Consider the following 19,248-nt stretch of genomic DNA (forward strand, 5'->3'; position numbering starts at 1 on the left):
TTTATTTTATTCTTAACTCACAAATACCCTTTAAATATCTGTTACAGCTGGAAAACGGCCTGATTTTTGAATATGTATATTAAATAAGAAACATCTTACCAAGAACATTAACCATGTAAGTGACATGTTTTCTGTCTCCAGACTTGTTGCCTACCACACAGGAATAGTTCCCAGAGTCTGCTGGGTCGATGCTAGCTGTGACAAGATGAGAATGCAACCTTCTCCAGTTACTTCCCAGCATGACATTCTCCCCATCCTTCAGCCAGTACACTTGCGAGGCGGGGACCCCGCTCACCACACACTCCAGGGTTACGGGGCTATGAGAAAGAACAGCTAATGTCTGTGGAAAGGTGGGGTGAAGAATGTGGAACCCATCTGAGGAAGGGCCTGGAAAAGGAAGGAAACCCCAAACATTATTAGTGAGGATTCACTTCTGGTCTCTTCCTTACCAGAGCCACAAACATCCTCATGTTCCTACTATTCTTTATATAACAAAGTTCTATTTAGTAGCTAGATCATTGTTCATTGAGGCTCAAAATTAAAAGATTTTGTGGACCTTTCACATTACTTCTGAATTAGCTCTTTAGAACTGTGGAGTTCTCCACATTAGAAAGCACTCTGTCATTGAGTCCTGACACTTCAAATTCAACAGCTATAATCTAAAGTCAGGGTTGATTGTGTAGTCATATCAAATTCACATTCAGCCACCAATTTAACTATTCTATAACATAGAATATTATAATGTAATTATATATTATAATCATCTATTATTATATTACATAGGATCCCTTTACTTTTTTTTTTTTTGGTTAAGGCTTTCTGATAACAAAACAAATGGGATCTGAAGAAGAAAAATAAATTCCCTGTCCCAAGCTCTTATGATCAGTTCATGGTAGGACTTTTCTTCTGCTGGTCGTCACAGTGCTCTCAAATACTTACGACTCACAAGGAGCTTTTGGCCAATGGGTTCAACTTTTAATTCATGAGTAACAGGGTTATAAGCAGCACATTTGTAGGGTCCCTTGTCCTCTGAGGAGACATTCAAAATCTGAAGATTTCCTGATGGAAGGATGATGTAATTTCCTGGGGGAAGGTACAGGCAAGTAGTCAGGCCTCTCCTTTTCTGAAGATCATATATAACACAACAAAAACTAGCATAGGCTCATGGTCATGCTTCTAATTTGTGCATAAGCCTAGCAGCAAATGAGTAATCAGGGGAACTTCACTAATTGGAAAGAAAGGAAAGTCAGGGCAGAGAAGAGAAGTTGACAGTACAATCCTTGCGACTGTAACAACATCAAAGCCATCAGAAACATTTCAGCAGACAATGAGTGTGAAAGCACAAGAAAAATGTCTACACCTTAGCTATCATCGGGACAAATCTACAGAACTGGTCATATGACATCCTTTTATTGTCTATTCATTCACATTTTTTCCACAATAAATACATGCTGGGTGGTTTTTTTTCTGCCATTCATGGTTTGGGCATACACAGCAATGCAGAAAGAGGACAAAAGCTTACAATTAACATTCATTCTAGTAGGACCTTATGGCTGGCAAAATAAGGTTGTGTGTGTGTGTGTGTGTGTGTGTGTGTGTGTGTGTGTGTGTGTGTGTGTGTGTGCCAGTGCTAGGACTTGAACTCATGGCCTGGATGCTATCCCTGGGCATTTTTTGCTTAAGGCTGGCTCTCTGCCACTTGAGCCACACCTCTACTCTAGGCTTTTTGGAAATAGGAGTTGTTATTACTATTATTATCAGCCTTAGGGCCGGGGCCCTGTACTTGAGCTTTCTCAAGGCTAGTGCTCTATCATTGGAGCCACAGCACTACTTCCAGCTTTTCCTGTATATGTAGTATCAAAGAATCAAATGCAGGGCTTCATGTGTGCTAGGCAAACTCTCTAGGCCACACTCCCAGCCCCCAGGAGTTCATTTCAGTTAATGTGAGATAGTTTCATGGACATTCCTGCTCAAACTGGCTTTGAACTGTGAATCTCATATCTCAGGCTCCTGAGTAGCTAGTACTACAGGCATATACCACTGGCATCTGACTTAAAAAAGGTAAAATACCTATATCAGATGTGATATATCTATGAAGAAAATACCCAAGCTAAATAAAAAGACAGAAGTGACAAGATGCATACATGTGACTGTGGGTCTAAGTGACTGAGAGAGCAGGCCCTTGGAATATCGGGAGTGCAGTCACCCATATAACCACGTGCCTTGATTTCTTCCTTTGACTTGTGAGATGACAGACAATACATTTTATATAGTTTTGTATGCTAGTCCATAGTAAGCATAGAGGAGCGTATGAGCATTGGCTTTTCACAACAACAACAACAAACTTACCCGTGGAATGTTTCAGCCATTTCCCCCGGATTTTATAGCGCACCTCGGCTTTGGGATGGCTCTCTGGCAGTCGGCAGCCAATGAAGCCTGTGCTTCTTTCTTCTGCTGTAATAGCAGGCTTTGCTGATGAATCAAAATCACCAAGCACTGTAATAAAGGAGCAAATAGGTAAAGGAATGAGTGAGCGAATACAAAACTGAATTCTCTTTCCCAACAGAAACTTGAGTTGCAGCATAGCTTTTTAGGGTAGTTAACCCCAGTCCTAAAAGGAATACACATTTTTTGTTGTTTGTTTCCTTTGGTTTTGGGTTATTCACACAAAACCTCTCTTTGAAGTCCAGTCTGTTCTTGAATTCACAACCCCACTACCTCACTCCTGCCACAGGTGCTGAGAGGACAGGTGAGAATTGCTGCACCCCTCAACAACAGTGGGAGCAGAAGTGCCTGCCTCAGAAATAACAGTGAAATCATGGAACCTTATTTCAGAAGTCACAGCCTTCAGGAGATTATTGGGGGTGGAGGAGGGGAAGTTGTTCCTAAAACACCCAGGAGAACCATAAAGCCTAATTATTCCCATTCTGTCCAGATAAACCCTCTTCCATCCAAGCCTTCCTCAAAATGTACTTTCCCCCTTTGTAAATACTCATAAGGCAACACAATGGCTTCTAGAACTGAACCTAGGACATGATGAAACAAAGCAGATTATCACCTGAGTTATCTGTACTTACTAGCTCAGTCTTGACTCCTTTCCCTTTAAGTTCACTGCAGACAGAGCATGCCTGGAAGGGTTCTTTATGATCTCTGATGCCCTAGGAATTCAGCAGCCTGCTGCTAGGAATTCAGCCCTCCAGTGTGTGTTTCGGAGCTGTGCATGGGTCACAGCTCTACAAAAACATTTACTCTTCTCAGTTATGACAAACTCACTACTCCTGGGGAATCCAGATTTGTTCTGTAAATAGGGGTGCCCCAACAAAGACGTTTTCCATTACTGGAAGCCATCACCATTTGAGAGGCAGATGGCTCAAGCTTCCTTAGAACAGCCACGCATTCCAGCTTTTCTGTAAGTTTAGTACTCGGCATTCTTCTCCTTATAGTCAATTAGATTTTCTTTCCTGTTTCTTTAGCGTGTTTTCAATTAAAAAAATTAAAATCATTCAGTAATCAAGGCAAATAAAACAATTAGATGTGAAAGATAAATGACTGCATGAAATAACCAAGTGTCCAAAAAAAGACAGCAGCCTTTTGTTGTTGTTATGAGTGCTTTTTAAGACTCACAAAGAAATTGCTCACAATTTCACATTAGAAAATTATCTTGTGTGACTTTTTTAGGGAGAGTTTTTTTCTTTTATTTTGCAGTTAATATACATTCCCAGTAGTAGAGATTTTATTGTTATATCCCTAAACACACACACACACACACACACTATAATTTGACAAATGTACCCCTTCTACCCTACCCTCTCCCTCACTTTTCCAATTAACTTTTTAAAACATTCTTATTGTTTTCTTTAAAAAGTGATATACAGAAGGGTTAGAGCTTGTCTTGTGTAACTTACAAAGAATGATTCTTGTAGTTTTGTGGCAGATGGGAAAGGATAGAATCCCAAGATTCTCTTCATGTCTCATACCATTCATTATTTATATTGATATTTCCCCCACCAGTCAAACACAGTCATTAAAACAAAAATCCCACAGACAAGGACAAAACCAAACTCACCTGCAGTGGACACTGTTGCAGGGCGGCTCACAAGGGCCCCGGTGCTAGTGTTAGCAATGCACTGGTAATAACCCGAGAGGGAGGGGCTGAGAGAAAGAATCGTCAAAGTCCCCCGATGGATCTTAATGTGTTCCATGTTTCCATCCAATCGTTTCCCATTATGCAGCCATGAGATATGAGCAGTCACGGGTTTAGCAGAACAGTACAGTACTACAGGTCTGCCAAGTTTTTGGACAGCAGAGAGTGGCTCAGAAAGAAAATAAGGTACCAAGTCTATAGGGGAATAATAATCCAAGACCAGAAGAGGAGGTAAGAAGAGAGATCAAGAAAAGTACATTTAATACATCTCATCTGAATCTTTACAACAAAGGCAATCTCTTAGATGTCAATGTAATTCTCAATATTTACAAAAGTTCATGCAAAGTTCCTATAAGCTGATCTTTTGGAAGAAAATGTTAGTCTAGGATTTATCAATAAAAGATTACACGAATGCTTATAAATCAGAAATAATACCAAATCATTAAAGAGGAATAGCAAACTGTTCTTTTGATGTAGTAGCTTATTACAAAAATGAAAGTTAGGCTGGGTAGTAGCGGCTTATATGTATAATCCTAGTTATTCAGGAGGCTATGATCTGAGGATCACAGTTAGAAGTTGGTCCAAGAATCAAATCTGAGAGACTTTTATCTCCAATTAACCAGCAAAAAAGCCAGAAATGGATCTGTGTCTCAAGTGGTGGCTTACCTGCCTTGAGCAAAACAGCCTAGTGAGCACAAGGCTCTGAGTTCAAGCCCAACACACACACGCACGCACATGCACGCACGCACGCACGCACACACACACACACGCACACACGCACGCACACACTTCCTCAATACGTCATTATCTTAACATATAATAATTTTTTTATTTTTTTATTGCCAGTCCTGGAGTTTGAATACAGGGTCTAGACACTGTCCTTAAGCTTTCTCAAGGCTAGCACTCTACCACTTGAGCTACAGTACCATTTCTAGTTTTTTCTATGTATGTGGTACTGAGGAATAGAATTCAGGGTTTTGTGTATGCTAGGCAAGCACTCTACCACCAGGCCACACCCTCAGCCCCACATAAAATAATTTTATAAAAAATAAAATTTAATAAATTATATATACATACAAATTATACATATACACAAATACATACAAAGGGATGGAAAGGCCTGGTAATGCTCAAAACACTAAGAGATCCTTAAATTACTTAATTAGTTAATTTCTAAAAAATAATCATGTAACAGTCCAGGAGCATGGTCTAGTGACAGAATGCTTGCCTAGCATGCACAAAAGCCTGGGTTTGATTCCTCGGTACCACATACATAGAAAAAGTCAGAAATGGTACTGTGGTTCAAGTGGTAGAGTGCTAGCCTTGAGAAAGCCCAAGGACAGTGCCCAGGCCCTGAGTTCAAGCCCCAGGACTGGCAAAAAAAAAAAATCATGTAGTAACTCTTAGGAACATCTTTAAAAATTGCTATATTGAAATATACTGAAGTCAAAATTTCTCTCTTATAGGGCAAACATGAGACAAGGCTTCATCAAATACTCCCACCACTCTGGGTCTCCTCTTACCTGAACTGACAGTAGAACACAGAATTGCAAGAGTAACAAATAGCAGTATCCGTAAGGGTCCAAGGTCAGGATGCATAGCGCCCAATTCCAGAAGCCAGCTGGGACAGATTTCCAGAGGAAACCCAGGCGTTGGCTCACTAGAACACATTAAAAAAGGGGAGGGGGAGAGAGAAAGAAAATTTAGATCATAAAAATTATTGAAATCTTTACTCTGAACAATTAGACTTGTAAGCAAGATGGCTGACCTCTATTTTGATGGCTCTGTAGACAGTATGCCAAATCATAGGCATGTAATGACCCAGGCTTTTCCAGTTTGCGCACGGGTTAGCTCTATGCCTTCTCCTAAGGTACTACAATACTTTTTTATTTCGGGGAGATAATCATTCCAAAAGAAAACATTCAAACGCAAACAGTGCATTTCCAGTTACACATCTCACAAGTATCTAAACACAACAAAACTATGCATTCCTTCTTTATATCAAATCAACAAAATCCCATGTAACATTTACAAAGTACCCATCTAACATTTACAAAGTACCAGAATCCATGCCAGTGTTTCAATTTTTTTTTTGCCAGTCCTGGGCTTGAGCTCAGGGCCTGAGCACAGTTCTTGGGTTTTCTCAAGGCTAAAGCTCTACCACTTGAGCCACAGCACCACTTCTGGCTTTTTGTATGTATGTGATACCAAGGAATTGAACTCAGGTCTTAATGCATGCTAGGCAAGCACTCTACCACTAGGTCAAACTTCAGTACCCATGTCAGTGTTTCTAATATACTACACTTCACAAGGATCTTTTTTACAGTTGGGAAATTCAGGCTTCTGCTGGGCTGTTCAAAAAGAAAGAATATCAGGTGCAGACCTGTGTTGTGACTGAACTTGGCCCTCGATGGTGGGAGGGAGATAAGGCAGGAGGAGAGCAGAAAGGATAAAGGCAGACAGGAAAGCTAGATCAGATCAACAGACATCTATCAAAATATTTCATATAACAAATATTTACTGAATATTTACTTTCATTGCATAGATAGATAGACAAATGAAAGCAACACAGACAAAAGTATATGCCTTATATTCCGGTGGAACAAATGGACACTAAACAAGATAAATAAATCGAATTAGTAACATTACATCAATGCATCTTCAAATATGGCTGATTTCTTTCTCATCTATGTCTCTGATGACATCCCATTCAATACTGTAAGTTCTTACAAAGAAACGCGATGAAGTACTCCATAAAAGTTTCTCAAAATGAAAGCAATACCTTCACATAGACAATTCCCAATTGCACCTTCAAGACCCGTATGCCATCCAACTCATCTAAACTTAGCATATTGCAGCTATCCTTTTTATTCCTGCATTCACTTATTCGTGTATATATAAATCTATATATCATTTTTAAAACCAGCACAAGTATATTAAGTAACTCCATACATTAGGCACTATACTAAATGAAGTTGGTTATTTTATCCACATAATCTACTGCTGCTTAGCCAGGATGGCCAAAGAACCTACCATTATGAAATACAACCAAATCTGATGACAATACTAGACCAATGACATTTTGAAAGGGAGCACAGTAATTAGTGCAGAGAAAGTTTAAACTGTATAGTAATTCAAAGCTAGGCACCCTTGTGACACAGCATGTGGCAAGTCAAACAGTATTTTCTTTCTATTTCAGGCACTCCAATGGTTAAGAGTTGCAAGTTCAAGTTTGTATAGGTTACTGACCATCAGCCCACTGGCTTTCCATTTTTCCTTGCTCATCTCTTCGAAAATGTGAGAGAGGCCATAGTGGTATGACCTGCCCATCTGCAGGTCACCAGCTGAGTGAACACTCTGTTTATTTGTATTCTCACTTGGTTCAAGGGAAAGAACCACTAGTAAGTAGTCAAGGCCAAGTAAACATTCACATGACTTGTTAACAGGAGACACTTTCAGGAGACAATGAGGACAAAGAGGATTATTTCTTCTTTGTGCCAAGTCTTTCTTCAGTTATTTGTTTCTTAAAAAAACAGTGAAACCGTTTTCAGCATAATGGCTAACTCTACGGCATGGTCTGTTTTACAGCTGTGGTATAAAGATGCACAGTTCATTCCTGTTACCTAAAAGCTTAGTATTAAGTCTTCTTTTTGGGTTATTCAAATCAATCTCAGTTGATTTGGGAAACTAGAACGTATCTATAACATTCGGGATGTTTACTGAGCATTTGTTGATTTGGCTTCTGTTTTCCCATGGTACACTTGCTCAGTTTCTTAGAAAACAATGACAAGAAGAACAAGGAGTTGTACTGGGTTGTTTACAGTCACTCATGGAACCTCAACGAGTGTCACTGACTACACAGAGAGTAAGAGATGTATACAGACTAGTCAAACTACTGGAAAATAATCCAATATGTCATTTTCAAAAGTGAATAGTTTTATTTGGCCAAGTTTCTCTAAACAAGGCTCCTATCATCCTTAAGGAATGTAAGAAGTATTAGCAGGTATGTCATCTGGTCACCTGCAGAACTTACCTAGAGGAAACCACACTCCTCACTGCCTTACATACGTGTTAGCCCTGCCTCTGCTCACCTTCTCTCATCTATGAATTACATTCTGCAATAGTCAGTGATTATTTGTCCCTATCACATGCCCTGTGGTTCACTGATGAGCTTGCACTCGCTCTTCTCATCTGGAGAAGGTCTTCAGTAACAGCACACCAGCCCACTCCATGACAAGCAACTCCAGTATCTCCCTTGCCAAAATTCATTTGACCTCTGCTCTAGCATGCGTAGCATTTGAGAATACTTCATTGTAAAAATTAAAAGCAGAATCTTGACATATCAGATGGAACAGAACTCTGATTGGAATCACATGGCCATTTGTTTTTAGACTGCTGTGTTTACCTCAGAATTTTTTCAGAAACATCCTCTGTTAACCTGATGGCTATTATTGTAAGCAAACTAGTCACTTATTTGATAATGACTATGTTTCTTATATAAATAGGAAACTGTTAACTGAAAACAACTTTTCATTGATTATTTTAAAAATTCACATATTCACTGTGGAACATGTGGGAAAATACACGAATGCATAAAGTGGAAGGGAATAATTGCACCATCTGTAAGCAACAGACCACTGTTTTGATGTATCTCCTTCTCACCCATTTCCTATGTGTATGTTTACATAAATGTTAATGTATGTAAGCTTTAAGTGTTTTTATATTTTATTATATAATGATGATTTTTCCTTCTTAAAATCCTCTGTGAAAAAGAATTCTCCTTGGACACTATTCATAACAGCTACAGACTAAAATATAGTCTACGTAACCATTCCCTTTTAGGTGTTAAGCTACTTTTCAGCATTTTTGTGAAGATAGAGCTGGGGTTTTTTTTTTGCTATTACAATAATGCTGCCACAGATACTATTGTCCATAAATCTTTTTCTTTCGAGAGCTAGTATTGGGGCTTGAACCCAGAGCTTGTGCAAGGTTTAGACTTTTCCCTCAAGGTTGGCACTCTGTCATTTACATCATATCACTACTTCTGACTTTTTGTTCATTAATGATGTCTTTCAGATTTGTCTTCCTGTGGTTCTCAGATCTCAGCCTCCTAAGTAGCTAGGATTCTAAGTGTGAGCCACTGGAACCCAACAAAAGATTCTTTAAGATAAGACTCTTAACTGTCAAGTTCTTTTCCCAAAAAAGGCCACCAGTTCACAACCCAATCATCAACAATCACTATCACCACATGAAGGTAAGTCTCACTATAAGTACATGACATAGAGCCTTAAACAGTGTGAGCAAAACATTGACATAAAATGACAGAATTAGGGGCCGGGAGTTTGGCCTAGTGGTGAAAGTGCTTGCCTAGCATGCACGAAGGCCCGGGTTCGATTCCTTGGTACCACATACACAGAAAAAAGCCAGAAGTGGTGCTGAGGCTCAAGTGGTAGAGCTCTAGCCTTGAGAAAGTCCAAGGACAGTGCTCAGGCCCTGAGCTCAAGCCCAGGACTGGCAAAAAAAAAAAAATATGACAGAATTAATATGAATGCTTAACTTAAATGTTTGACAGGGCCTGAAACAACTGTCATTGTCTAACAATATTATAGAATTTTTTCACCAATCTCCTATACTTTAAAAAACATAACTGCAAAAAGGAAGGAAGGAAAGGAAGGGAAGGAGGGAAGGAGGGAGGGAAGGAAAGAATAAGCAATTTTCCTACTTGTCAATCTGCCTTCCAATGGCAACAAACAAACAAACAATCACCATGGACACAAAATTTCCGCCTTTTCCCAAAATTCACAGGATAAGGAGTAACCGTTGTTATGCTGTGTGGTTTTAATTTATAACATGAACTTTTCAAAATAAATTTGTATGCAAAAATCTGCTGACACTGTATGGGAAAACGTGCTGGCATCCAGAGGATAAATTATCATTCATTGCAAGCATGTATTCTCCCTCCATTACTACCTCTCTCACACATGTACTTTAAATACACATATACAGCACAGGTATGTCCAGACATATGCTTATGCATACACACATACCTCTATTTCCCTCATTTCTAAGAGGTAGTAAAGCAATTTCACCTGAATTTCCTTCCTCATGTAAAAGACATAGAACTGTTTAGGCTTTTCTATCTCATTTGCTGGTTTCAGAAGGAATGATCTAACCAGGAGGACATTCTGGGGGGTTTTTTTTGGTCAGTTCTAGGGCTTGAACTCAGGGCTTCGGGACTATTCTAGAGCTTTCTCAGGCTAGTGCTCTACCATTTGAGCCACAACACCATTTCCAGCTCGCTCTGTGTATGTGGTACTCAGGACTCAAACCCAGGGATTTGTGTATGCTAGGCAAGCGTTCTACCACTAGGCCACACTCCCAGACCCAGGAAGGTGTTTTTCTGCAGCCATATCCTCAGATATATCTTGGTCAATGCAATTCCATCCTCTCTCTGCCATTCTGAGTGGCTGACCTAAACATCTGTGAAAATACTTTATAGCTACTTTGGTCCCAGGAAAGCCCCAGGTAACACACTCTCTAAGGGGGGGGAGAGGGGAGATAGTAGAGTGGAAAAAAAACCAAAAACATAGCTGCTGAATGCAGTACCCCATTTGACTTATAAACCAGAACAACTCTTCTCTCTAGGCAGTAGAAATTTTTGGAGGGCTCTCCAACTTGGGTCTGGCAGAGTTGCTCTTCCTTAAATCCTGAGGTTACAGAGACGAATTGGTATTTCCTCAGTTATAAAGCTCTAAGCCTTTACCTCCCATCTACATAGAAAGTAATTTGTTGCGTGTAACAGATGATGCTTTATATGCGATCCGGGCTTAGGAGAATTTTTGCACACCAAAGCTACCTGAAGGTATACCTCATCTTAGAATAAGAAAGGAAATACTTCCTAACGTTTACTTAACTTATTGTTCAGGTTGTGAACTTATTGCTTTTATAACCCCTTTTCAACATGCTGCCAGGATAATCCTTAGAGAAAAAGTTCTTCCTGAGTTTTTAGATTTGATTACTTTGTTTTTTGAAGAATTGCCTTTGCTTTCCTAAAGACAATCAGGCTGTCTTTTGAAATTATTCCCTTCCCCAGACTCCTGTATCATACATTCTCATAGAGTGTTTTTCAAGCTTGGGGAATAACTGTGATTAAGTATGTGAACAAAAACTTGGCTTTAGGGTCAGTATAGTTTTTCAAAATAGGAAATTCTTAAGGTTAGTTTTCTTTTTAAAAGAGGCTTGTTCTGCATGAAATGTAGGGACTTCCTTTTAAAAAGAAGATTGATCACTATTTTCAACCAATTTCCACACATGCTATTTATCAATTAGAAAAAAAAATGGGTTTCCTATAGTACTAAAAACTACAATGCGTCGTTTCAAAATTCTTGATTAAGTACAATCAAGATTAATTCTACATGGTTTTAATTAGAGATGTGAAATCCATTTTTTGGAGGGGAGACAGGATCTCCCCAAGTAGCCCAGATGAGAGTTCTTGATGCTCCTTCTTCCACTTTCCATGTTCTGGAATTACAGAAATGTAATCATGCCTGACCCATTTATTCATCACATGTAATTTTAAGTCTGCTGTAAAAGTTTTCTTCATTTGGAATATTAAAAGAAATATTTTAGACCCTGAAGTAATTTCCAAATAAACTTCCTAAAGCACCTAACTTTCTAAAGGCAGCATTCTGTCAAACCGTTCATTCAATAAATAGGACATGTATTTTTGGGTGATGCTGTGAAAGATAAACAGAGGAAGGCATAATTCCTGAACTAAAGACCAGGAACCAGAAGAAAAAAAGTGCAAGTGCAAGAAGAAAGTCAAACCTTTAAAAAGTTCAATGCAGAGAACTTCGACCTTTGGTGAACAAACTTTTTTTTTTATTGTTTTTTTGGTGAATTCAGGGTTTCATTACTGCTCCTGAACAATGCCTCCAGTCCTTTCTGCTGCCTTTACTTTTTGCTTTTTGTCCAGCTGGCTTGGACTTCAATCCTATTTACACTTTTTATGAATCTCACCTCGCTTTGCATTTTGTGACATAGAGGCCGCACGGTCGTCCCAATCTCAACCTCCCCTGCAGCAAGGATGATAGATGAGAGCCACCTCAACTCCATGTGAAGACCTACTATGCGTGTCAGAAACGGTGCTATCATGAGAACTCAGGTATGAACAGATGGAATCTACATAAGGCTTACAGTCAGGTAAGGTGAGAAGTACAGCTGAAAGCACAATACAGGTTCATGTAACATCTCAACTATTCAGATAGTAAATTTTTCAATCAGAATCTAAAGAAAAACACCCTAGAAAGTGGAACTTGGACATGACAGCTTCAGGCAAAGATACACTTACAATGTATACGTTACCATGTTATTTAGTCAAAGTGGTTTTAGAAAGAAACAGAACTGCATTCTATATCTGATGGCCCCTAAGAAGCATACTTCAGGGAGATGTCAACTTTCAAGAACAAGAAAGTTTCTGACTGGAGCAGTGGTTTCCAATTCCATGGTCCTAGAGTACTCACACAGTTAGCCTTGATTTTTCTGCAGGGAGTTTTTCTGCATTGTCTTACAGCACAGTTTGAACAGAAGATTGCTAAGAGCTTTAAAGCAACTTCTAACTTAATCCGATCCTCCACTACCAGGGAAGGTTTTCTTTGTAGACTCACAGGCCCCTCCTCCCATCCCACACTCATCTTCTCTTCCTTTTTTTTTTTTTTTTTTTTTTTTTTTGCCAGTCCTGGGCTTGAGCTCAGGGCCTGAGCACTGTCCTTGGACTTTCTCAAGGCTAGAGCTCTACCACTTGAGCCTTAGCACCACTTCCGGCTTTTTCTACGTATGTGGTACCAAGGAATCAAACTCGGGTCTTCATGCATGCTACACAAGCACTCTAACTAGGCCAAATTCCAGGCCAAATTCCAGGCCCTTCTCTTCCTCTTTTGACAAGCATGCTTAACCATTTTATTAAGAACAAAGATTTTATAACTACCCATCACGTTTACTTGTAAATTTATACGCACATTCTAATTACTACAAGTGAGGGAGGGAAATCATGTAGACTATGTTACTTTGGGTCTGGCTTACCTTGTTAAATATAATTTTTTCCCTAGACTTTTCATCTTTTTACAAATGGGGCAATATCATTCTTTCTGAGGGATGCACAGAATTCCACTGTATATATATACTATATATTCTTGATCTATTCGTTCACTGAGGGGCGTCTGGGTTGAGTCCTTATTTTGTACACGTGGACATGATAAACTAAACAGGTTTCTAAATATTCACATAGAAGAAGGATATTCTTAGGAGAGGATCACAAAGCTCAATAGCTATGTGCACATGATCATATATGATGTTTATTGACATGAACTCCAAGAAATGGAAACAAAGAGTGTTTTTATTTTACATTTTATGTGAGATTTTTGTTGTTGTTGTTGTTTATCCTCTTTTGTTACAGTTTTTTATTTCTGTACTTTGTCTTGTATGTAAGTTTATCAGCAGGGAAAACAGTGGGGGAAAAAAAGGGTGAATCAGGTCAGCAGTGATATTCACTAGACACTATGTTGAAAATGAACTCTACAACTTGTAGAGGAGAGGGATCTGGTGGGGGGGAAAAAAAGAAGAGAAAAAAAACTTGGAGAAAGCCAGGAAGGAAAGCACTGTTCAAAAAGAAATTGACATAGGTAAATTTACGTTTACTTGACCTATGTAACTGTAACCCCTCTGTACATTACCTTTACAATTTTAAAAAAGGAACAAACTTTTTGTTGATTTCTCCAATTTTGTGATTCATCTCTACAAATTGGTTTCCCTGGCCCAATGGGTATATTTTTTTTCTCTCTGTGAGAACTAGCTTCACTGGGATAGAACATGTCATGATTTTTTCCCCCTTAGGATCAATGAACCTCATTTAACTCAGAGGCAGAGTTTTTAAGAAATAATCATTTTCTTGGGTGAAAGCAACTGAGGAAGGGATGCAGAAGCCACAGAACAAAGCAAGTGCAAATGCTCTAGGAAAAAGGGAAGGATAGCTTCACTTGGATTTAGAGGTTGAAAGTTTCTCAGAGGAAATGAGGAGTAGGAGGAATTAGAGGAATAATGTTGGAGGATGGAGTGTAAAGGGGAGAAAAGACACAGAAGGAACAGTTTGTTTATGGAATCAGGGGTAAAGAGAGCAAAGATGAGCTAGTGAAGAGAGTAAGAAGAGAGGGTAATTTCCCAGAGGAAAGGCCACGTGGTGGACAGAAAGCCAGGCATAATGAAGAATATAAATCACGTGAAGGTGCTTGGCTCTTCTCCTGAGAGAACAGAAGATTTTTCTGTAGGCAAGGATAAGCTCAGACCTGTACTTTCGAAGAGCCATTTACACTGCACCGTGGAGAAAGGCTGGAGACATATTAGAAGAAGGCTGTTGTGAAGGAGAATAGGGATCTGTGCTAGAGAAATAACAGGACACATGTAAGCACTTTAAAAACATTTAAGGCATGGACATAAGGTGGAAGAAGGAGAAGAGAGTTTAGACTCGGAAAGAATATACCACCAAACACTGCTGGAACCCATTCACCTGTCCATTTTGTTGTGTCCTCAGCACTCTGACCAAGGCAGTGGTTTGGATGTCTGATACCCATGTACTAGAATGAGTAACTCCTGAGAAGCCCAGGCTCTGTGGAGACTGCTGTCTAGAGGGAAGGGAAGGAACAGAGAACATCTGAATGAAGGTGGAGAGACAGGGAGCTGAACTGCATGTAGTGGAGCTCAAAGAAAAAAAATCTGTGTCAGTAGAAGGAATCTTGAAGTCCTTAGTCATTTTCAGGGCTAGATGGAAATTTAGTGGGGGTGGGGGAACAGCAGATAAACAAATGTGGACCTAAAGGGAGGAGGAAATCTCAGGCTCAATCCTAAAAAAAAAAAAAAAAAAAACACATTTACACCTGGGCATGATGATTGGTGTCTGTAATCCTAGCTACTCAAGAAGCTAAGGCCAGGGACTGAAAATCAAGGCCTGCCAGGAGTATTCCACAAGACTAGTCTCAAATTTAAATTAAAAAAAAAGGGAGGTGGAGGGGGAGTATGTTTGGTATTGTAGCTTATATGAGTCCCTGGGTTCAAATCCTAGTACTAAAGAAGAAAAAGGTATTATATTTGATGGGCGAGGAACTAGCCATTCCACAGCTGGAAGAGATAGCTCACACTCAGACTGCCAGTAATTCAGGAAGACCATGGTTTGAGGCCAGCCCGGGCATGAAGTTCATATTAACCAATCAGAGATGGACAGTAGTAGCACCAACCACATCCCAGATACACGAGATGCACGAATGGGAGGATTACAGTCCAGGCTGACCAGGTATTAAAAACAGGTAGATTTTATCCTAAAAATAAAGTAAAACAAAAAAAGAGGTTTGGAGCATGGCTCAAGTAAAAGAGCACCTGACTCCCAAGCACAAGGTCCTGAGTTCAAACCCCAGTACTACAAAAAAAAAAGAAGAAAAGCAAAACGATAAGATATACTATCAGTACTGCTAATGAGAAGAAATTTTAATGAAGAGGAAGAAACTACTCCTTGGATGGAATCAGATATCTGGACTTTTACAAAACAAATCCCAAAGTGCCATTCATTAAGTCTCACACTGATACCCCTTTCAGTAGAGCATCAAACAATGGTGTAGAATAATCAGGCCCTTGACGGTGTTCCTCCTCCACCAATAGTCATCAAGTGTCCACACTCAGTCTTTCAAAATGAGAGTGACAGCTGGCATACATCCTTCTGTGATGATGCAGGGCCAGGAAAAAGCAAGCAGAGGCAAAAGTGTTATCATTAGCTGTAACAAATACACTAATAGTATTCTCTGCGTGCGTGTGTGCATGTGCGTGTGTGCGTGTGCATGCTACATGTCACACATGCATGCACGTATGTGCTGGGACTGGGCTGACTTAAATCACAATTGTCAGCCCTCAGCCTCGTGAGTAGCTAGGATTACATATGTGCTCATTGCCGTCCAGCTTATAGGACCTTTTGTAATGTAAAAAAAATCTTAAAGTTGTATTTACTGTGCAAGTCAAAATGACATTTTCTCTGACCTGATGCATAGCCACAAGTCAATAGTAGGAATATGCCTTTTAGAACATCAAAGTCCCTGGGCCACTGTCAGTAGCAGGCAGAGATGCTTCAGAATGCTCATTTTATGAGCACATACCTAATGGCTATGCCATTGTCAATTTTTTTTTCAAAAGGGCTGGTACCCACATATTTCACAACTCTCTGCCAACTTCTCCTGGGTCTCAGCAGAGTCAGCCGTGCATATGAACGATCTAGCTGCCTGCAAAAGCGTTCCTTTTCACAAAGACTGCCAAAAGTAGACAGAGAAAATGGAAGTGACTTGGAGTTATGGCACCAGAAAGGCCAAGTGAGCAAAGAAATAATCAACTCCACATGAGTCACTGCAGCACTAACACAATGAAAAGGGCCTAGAAATAACCCCAGGAAAGGTCACAGGGATCAAGGGTCAGAGTAGAAAAAGGCACTCGTGAGGAGCTGCCAGCTGCAACAGGCCTCAATGTGGTCCTAATTACACACCAAGGCGGTCTGAGAACTGACATTGGCTCTTTTCACAATATGTATGTGGTTAAAAAAAAAAAAGACAAGTGTTCTGCTCCATTCTTTCTAATAGACTATGTCTTCCTGCCCTGGAGCACAGGAGACCAAAAACTGGAGAGATAAGATAATCCTGGCAACCATCATCAACTGTCTGCTATGTGAGGAACACTCAAGGCCTACTCGCATATGCAAACGATGAAATATTCAGAAGTAATCTGGAAGATAAGTATAGCAAATTTCAAGAGGCCAGACCTTTCCAACTATGATGGGGTCAGCACTCGCCACCAATCCAATACTCGGTGGATTTGCAAGTTTGTCATTGGCTTTAGCTTCTTGGGGGGGGGGGGGGGAGGTGGATAACAGCCACAGTAACCACAAAACAAATGATAAAAGCAAGATTTTTTAAGTTTACGAAGAACTATCCAGACCTGAACTAGCCAGGCCAATGTTGTAAAGACACCTTCAGACACTTGGCTAGCCTGCTTTGATGGAAGAGAAGGAGGACGACTATGGAAATATTTGAAAAAGAGAAAGAGTTAAGTAATATTGTTACTTGAAAGCCCAGTACTTTGCTTAGTCCAATGTAAGTACAAGATGGCAGTTACAAAAGGCTTGCCTTCGTGGGGTTTGATTTAGATTTCATTTTAATAACAAGAGAAGATGAAAACTTCAAGAAGAAACTAATTTCCATGAAGTATATTCTAATATATACAGTCAAACATTTGGAAAGAGCCAATAAGAGAAAAGTATCTTGCTGCAAATAAACTTGCATCTGTGCTGGTTAAACACTGATTTTTATGTCATGATACCTGCTACGTTGCATTTCTTAAAGATCTGAAACATACACAGAATAATTACCAAGTATCCCATTCCATCTTCAACCTTGAAGATGTGGAGATTTCTTATAAGTCCCTGCTTTGCTCAAATTGGTGATGGGAATGAGATCAAACACAGCCTCATAAAATCTGTCACCCACCATGAAAGAGTGGCTAAGCATTGATAAGGGGACTTTCTGGAGACACTGGAAAATTGACACACAATCATGAATTACAGTGTAGTCTATACATAATTGGCAGGGGTTTAATAAGTCTAACCATAAGTTAAAAAATATACAAGAAAGCATGCACCCAAGAAAACTTGATAAGCCATTAAAAACAAAAGCAATGATTAAGATACAATGCTCTGATGAATAAGGAAACAGAAAAACAAGTCAATATCATCATGTTTTTGTGAAACTACAGCCTGAAGCACTGGTCCAATCAGAAGAGCTCGAGAAGTCATCTTTAGCGGAGGAAACTATGGTGTCACACAGGCCACAGCAGACAGGCTGGGTGGGTTACACCTACAATCCTAGCTACTCAGGAAGCTGAGAGCTGAGGATCACAGCGAGGATCAAATCTAGCCTGGGCAGGAAAGTCCCTGAGGCTCTTATGTCCAATTAACTACCAAAAAGCTGACAGTGGACCTGTGGCTTAAAGAGTGCTAACCTTGAACAAAAAAGTTGAGGGACAGAGTTCAGGCCCTGAGTTCAAGTTGCAGTACTGGCATATGCAGGTTTTCATTCATGTCTGCAACAGCAAAAAAAAAACAAACAAACTGTTTTGTGCTACTATAACAAAACATTTGAGACTGGGTAATTTACAAAGAATAGAGATCTACTTGGCTTACAGTGATGGAGCCTAGAAAGTCAAGCGACTGGCACTGATAGGTGCCAAGAGCCTTGGGCTGTGTCATTCCATTGAGGGAGGGCAAGAGAGCAGAGGACTAACAAACACTTCTATCAAGGAACCCAGCAATCCCATTAATACATTCATGAGAAAAAGTTTTCATGATGTAATCATTTTCTAACGTACTACACATTGAAGATAAAGTTCTCAACACATGAACTCTGGGGAACAAATTCAAGCCATAGCAAGTGCCATATGTAAGATACTTCAGGAGAAAAATAGGATAAAGGACAGGGGGAATAAAATAGAAGACAATATAGATATTGACTCCATTTCTTAAAATGCTTCATCTCTGTCATCTTTAACTCTTGTATTATAGAATGGCTATGGAATTTAAGACATTTTGCTATAAAGTTAAAAAACATAATCTCTAATTTTTAAAAATATTTCAAACAAAATGCTCAGTCGGTGATCTATGTTGGTATATTTCTTCTCTCTCAAGAATGCTACTCAGAACATTTACTAACCATGTGTCATAAATTCTGTCTGCAAGGAGAAAAACATTCCACAATGTTTTTCCATCTTTAGAACCCGACAACAAACATTTTACAACTGCTGTATTTACACTGAAAAAAAAAAAAGAAGAAAAAAGCCACACACATAAAATCATTCACAAGGCTCTTACGCTACATGTTTGTTTCACCTCTGCCAGACACCAAAAAACAGCACCAATGAAAGAATAAGGGGCAAATAGACAGCCAAGGTATCCAAAATCAACAATGAATTTTAAAAATGAAGCTCAGCACTTCAGTGTTTGAGAAAGACTGTATGTATTTACAGGACGG

General features: G+C 39.5%; 1 protein-coding gene across 2 annotated transcripts in view; it reads right to left on the minus strand.

The window, feature by feature from the left end:
* The window catches only part of Cdon (cell adhesion associated, oncogene regulated), a 76,467-nt gene that overhangs the window by 37,396 nt on the left and 19,823 nt on the right, over positions 1-19,248 (minus strand). For both annotated transcript variants that reach the window (XM_090319678.1, XM_090319677.1), the window contains exons 2-6: positions 5,668-5,804; positions 4,067-4,339; positions 2,350-2,496; positions 940-1,083; positions 100-387 (exon numbers count right to left, since the gene is read on the minus strand). In XM_090319678.1, coding sequence (XP_090175804.1) covers positions 100-387; positions 940-1,083; positions 2,350-2,496; positions 4,067-4,339; positions 5,668-5,743 — 928 coding nt within the window. In that variant the 5' untranslated portion in view covers positions 5,744-5,804. The remainder of the gene's footprint in view (positions 1-99; positions 388-939; positions 1,084-2,349; positions 2,497-4,066; positions 4,340-5,667; positions 5,805-19,248) is intronic.

This window comes from Megascapheus bottae, chromosome 27 (assembly GCF_031878675.1).
Source record: "Megascapheus bottae isolate mThoBot1 chromosome 27, mThoBot2.hap1, whole genome shotgun sequence".
NCBI lineage: Eukaryota > Metazoa > Chordata > Mammalia > Rodentia > Geomyidae > Megascapheus > Megascapheus bottae.